The 4,182-nt window shown below is 51.2% G+C and overlaps 1 protein-coding gene across 1 annotated transcript; it reads right to left on the bottom strand.

Moving 5' to 3' along the window:
* Window positions 1-1,568: 1,568 nt before the first annotated feature.
* On the bottom strand, window positions 1,569-3,542 carry LOC102846114 (zinc finger protein 91-like). The gene is made up of 3 exons (XM_006902845.1): window positions 3,428-3,542; window positions 2,769-3,163; window positions 1,569-2,684 (listed from the first exon to the last, which is right to left on the bottom strand). Exons 1-3 carry the CDS (start codon window positions 3,540-3,542, stop codon window positions 1,569-1,571), a joined length of 1,626 nt encoding a protein of 541 aa, XP_006902907.1.
* Between the last annotated feature and the right edge of the window lie 640 nt (window positions 3,543-4,182).

Here is a 4,182-nt window from a genome sequence, read left to right as displayed (position 1 = left end):
CTTAAGAAACCTAACAGAGTCACATCTGTAACACAGAGATGTCAAAGCCACTTCATCTCTGAGAGAAAAAAGAATGCGTTTTGCACGTGTGCTTCTCAGTGGGATTGACACAGCGTATGAAAAAAGGGGCTCCCGTGTCCCAGAAATGACATCATCTAATAACAAGAGGCTGAGATATCATCCTGTAAAGCGGAACCCTGAGTTTGATGGAAGCTAGACCTGCTTTTCTTGTTGAAGGTGGATAACAGCTCTTCTGCTGGGATCTGCTGGCCACATGACAGACAGCAGTCAACAAACTAAATGTCTCTCCTCCATGTCATTAACAGCAGATTTTGATGATTTTTGGTCTGAGTGTAGGCACGATATTCACAGATAATGGACGCACTGACCCCCGTCTGAGTTGCTGTGTCAATAGATAACGCAAAGCAGAATATCTGTCCGTTCGCAAAGGATCACCCTGAAAAAACCAAGCCCCTCAAACCTCGTACACAAAATAAGATACTTTTCAAGTGTATGAACATTAGCAATTGCAAAGTTTTTTTTAAAAAAGGCACTGTCATATTTTCTGCAGCTTTATTTTTTGTTTGTTTGTTTGGATTTTTTTGCAACTTTATTCTTAACACTAAACACTTCCATCACTTCAGGAAAGAAATATTTTAACTGGGTGTAGAGAAAACAATGAAAATGTATTGTGAAATCTCACAGTGTGCAAATGCACGTACTCAATTTATCCAAATGGAGCAAAAAGAGATGCAACAACAACAACAACAAAAAAAAATTAAAAATGAAAAGAGTCCCAGTTTCACTACAAATATAAAAAAATCTCAGTAAGTATTTGAATCTCCAAGAAAGAACAATGGGTTTTCTGTGGAACATGGTTAGGAAGACGAATTGTTTCCTAGTTTTCTCCGTCATCTAACAGTCGAGAGGGATTTCGAAGGTGCCCAGCGTGGGTGAAGCAGGGACTGAAGACATGGCTATTTTCCTGGCATTCATTCCACCTGCCTCCAACATCACTTCAAATAGGTCCCGTGATAGCTGAGAAACGAAATCAGCTAAACTGCTGACATTGCTAAAAGGTCCCTGCTGTGCCTTGCATGTCTTGATTGTGAAAAGCTTGCCTCACAGTCCAATCTGGGGTGAACTCTTGCATGTTCTCCAGTTCCTTTACCAGGGAACCCCAAAAGCTTTCCCTCCGTTCCTGACGTCCGTCCAGTTCTCTCTTCTCCTGGGTGAATAGTTACGTGCACTAAGTTTCCTGATTGTTGCTGGAAGAGCTTTCTCCCCTTTGTAAGGGCTCCTGGCTGTGAGAACGCTTGTCTATCTGGGGCAGTAAGCAGGGGAACGTTGACCATGTTTTTATATCCGTAAGCTCTCTCTCCTGTGTGAATTCTCCTAACTGCAGAGAGGCAACGTACAGAGGGAGTTTGCCAACAGTGCTTACAGAAGGGAGGTCTCGGTCTGTCTCTCTCTCTCCTGTCTGTCTGACTGTGTTTCTCTCTCCTTTCTCTCTCTGTCTGTGTGTCTCTGTTTCCTGTATTTCTGTCCATCAGGGGAGGCCTTTGGCATCACACAAGGTTGACCAGCACTCCATAGGAGGGCTCTTCGGCACGGATGCTGCTAGGTCCCAGGAGGCTGTGGTCACAGCAGGTCTTGTCCAGGCCACTGGCATCGTACGGTCTTGCTCTCGTGTGGATTCTCTTGTGTGCCGTGAGGTTGCTGCGGAAAGAGAACGTCTTCCCACAGTGGTCACACGCGTAGGGCCTCTCGCCCGTGTGCAGCTTCGTGTGCAAGGTGAAGGTGCCGGACTGCCTGAAGGTTTTGCCGCACTCCTTGCACTGGTAGGGCCTCTCTCCCGTGTGGATCCGGCGGTGCGTCAGGAGGTTGCTGCGGACACAGAAGGATTTGCCGCAGTCGTCGCAGGCGTAAGGCCTGTCGCCGGTGTGCAGCCTCGTGTGCAAGGTGAAGGTGCTGGGCTGTCGGAAGGTCTTGCCGCACTCTTTGCACTCGTACGGCCTCTCTCCCGTGTGGATGCGTCTGTGCAAGGTGAAGGCGCTCGACTGCCTGAAGGTTCTGCCACAATCCTGACACTCGTAGGGTTTCTCTCCCGTGTGGATCTTGGTGTGCCTGTTGAGGTGCCCGTACTGGGGGAAACGCTTGCCGCACTCCTGACACTGGTAAGGTTTCTCCCCCGTGTGCAGCCGCCTGTGTAAGGTGAAGGTGCCCGCCTCCCTGAAGGTCTTGCCGCAGTCCTGACAGCGGTAAGGCGTCTCCCCCGTGTGCAGGGTGCTGTGCGTCAGGAGGGCGCTTCGCACGCGGAAAGCTCGCCCGCAGTCCTGACACACGTAGGGCCGCTCGCCCGTGTGCAGGCGCGTGTGCAAGGTGAACGCCCCGGACTGCGTGAAGGACTTGCCGCACTCTTTGCACTCGTAGGGTCTCTCTCCCGTGTGGATGCGCGTGTGCAGCATCAGGGCGCCCGACTGCTTGAAGGATTTGCCGCACTCCTGGCACACGTAGGGCCTCTCGCCCGTGTGCGTCCTGGCGTGTAACATCAGCGCCCCTGACTGCCTGAAGGTCTTGCCGCACTCGGGACACGCGTAAGGCCTCTCTCCCGTGTGGATGCGCGCGTGGATGTTCAAGCGATAGGGCAGCAGAAAGCTTTTGCCACAGTCCTTGCACTCGTACTGGCTCTTGACCGTGCCAAGGGGCTCCTTGCAAGGGAGGCTGGCAGTGTCCTCAAGAGGGCTCGCACATCCCTTCGAGGCAGCTTGGTCTTTGCTGTGGACTTTTCGGTGCCTGCCGAGCGTGCTATTGTCACGGAAGGTTTTGCCACACTCCCCACAAGCGTACGGTTTCACGCTGGTGTGCACGCTTGCGTGCTTTCTCAGGGAGGACAGGTAGAGGAAGAACTTGCCGCAGTCCTGACAGCGGTAGGGCGTCTCTCCTGTGTGGATTTTCCTGTGTGTCACGAGGCTCTTGTCGTCGCGAAAGGTTTTACCGCAGTCGTGACACGCGAAGGGTTTCACGCTCATGTGAACGCTGGCGTGTCTCCGCAGGCGGGAACAGTTCAGGAAGGATTTTCCGCACTCGGTGCACACGTACGTCCTCTCTGCAGAAGGATGTCTCGGAGGCAGCAGCGTGAGGCCGCATGTGTCTGTGAAGGCTGAGCAAGAAGGAAGGAGTTTTCCATACTCCTTGCACGCATCAGGTTCACTTCTAGGGTGAAAGGCATGATGGAAATGTACAGGAGAACGATAAGGATTGCTGTCAGACTCTGCTACACACACATGCTTCTCTTCGACCACGTGCATCCAAAAGGATGCAAAGGAACACAGATATTTTCCGCATCTGCCGCACTCATAGCCTGTCTCTCCCACACGCGTTCTCAACAGGCTCCAGCCGGGAGGACTACTCCTCACGTCGGTACCACGTGCAATCTGGACGAAGGTGTCCCTGGGATGACTCTCTTCAGTCCCTTCCCGACAGCTGTCAGACGTCTGATTTCTGGCAAAAACAGACAACAGGTGGTTGAAGATAAACATGTGGGCTTCTTCCCCACAGAACAGAACACAACGGAGAGGCAGGCTTCCTGGGACGCAGGATCCCAGCATTCCTCATCTAGCACAAGGATGCTTATAACAAATGCTTGGATACAGCAGGAGAGGTTCAGAGAGAGCTGGGCCCCAAATTACAATCATTTTTACTTTGGTCCCAAGCTGTGGGCCAAAACTAATTCTTTGCACTTTCACACATAGAGACAGCTGTCCTTTGCTTTGAACTTTGTGATCTGCTGGGAAGGATTCAAAAGGCTGGTACGAGGGCCAAAGGATCAGAACTAAAGGGACGCAAACACTCACCTCACACAGGCCCCGTGCTGGGTTTGACGCGGTGCTTCACTGCGGCTCAGTGTGCATACATCTTTCAACGCGCAGGTCCACGGAAGGATGCTTTGTAAGAATTGCATCAGTGAGTATTCAGTGCCCAATGCTGGCCTGTCACGGATATTTTGCACACCTGGTAGAAAAACTGAAGTATATTTCACGGTATGAAACAGGAGAATAGACATATTCAGAGAAAGAGCGTTATGCAAACACAGATATCGGCACATGTTCCTGTGCTACAAGTCTTGGAATGGATTAAAAACTCTGCACTAGGTCTTCCGAGTTGTAAAACAGCCCAGTG

The sequence above is a fragment of the Elephantulus edwardii genome, unplaced genomic scaffold, assembly GCF_000299155.1.
Source record: "Elephantulus edwardii isolate Elephantulus edwardi_28Jun2011 unplaced genomic scaffold, EleEdw1.0 scaffold00462, whole genome shotgun sequence".
NCBI classification, from domain to species: domain Eukaryota; kingdom Metazoa; phylum Chordata; class Mammalia; order Macroscelidea; family Macroscelididae; genus Elephantulus; species Elephantulus edwardii.
This window is presented reverse-complemented; position numbering and strand designations above follow the sequence as displayed.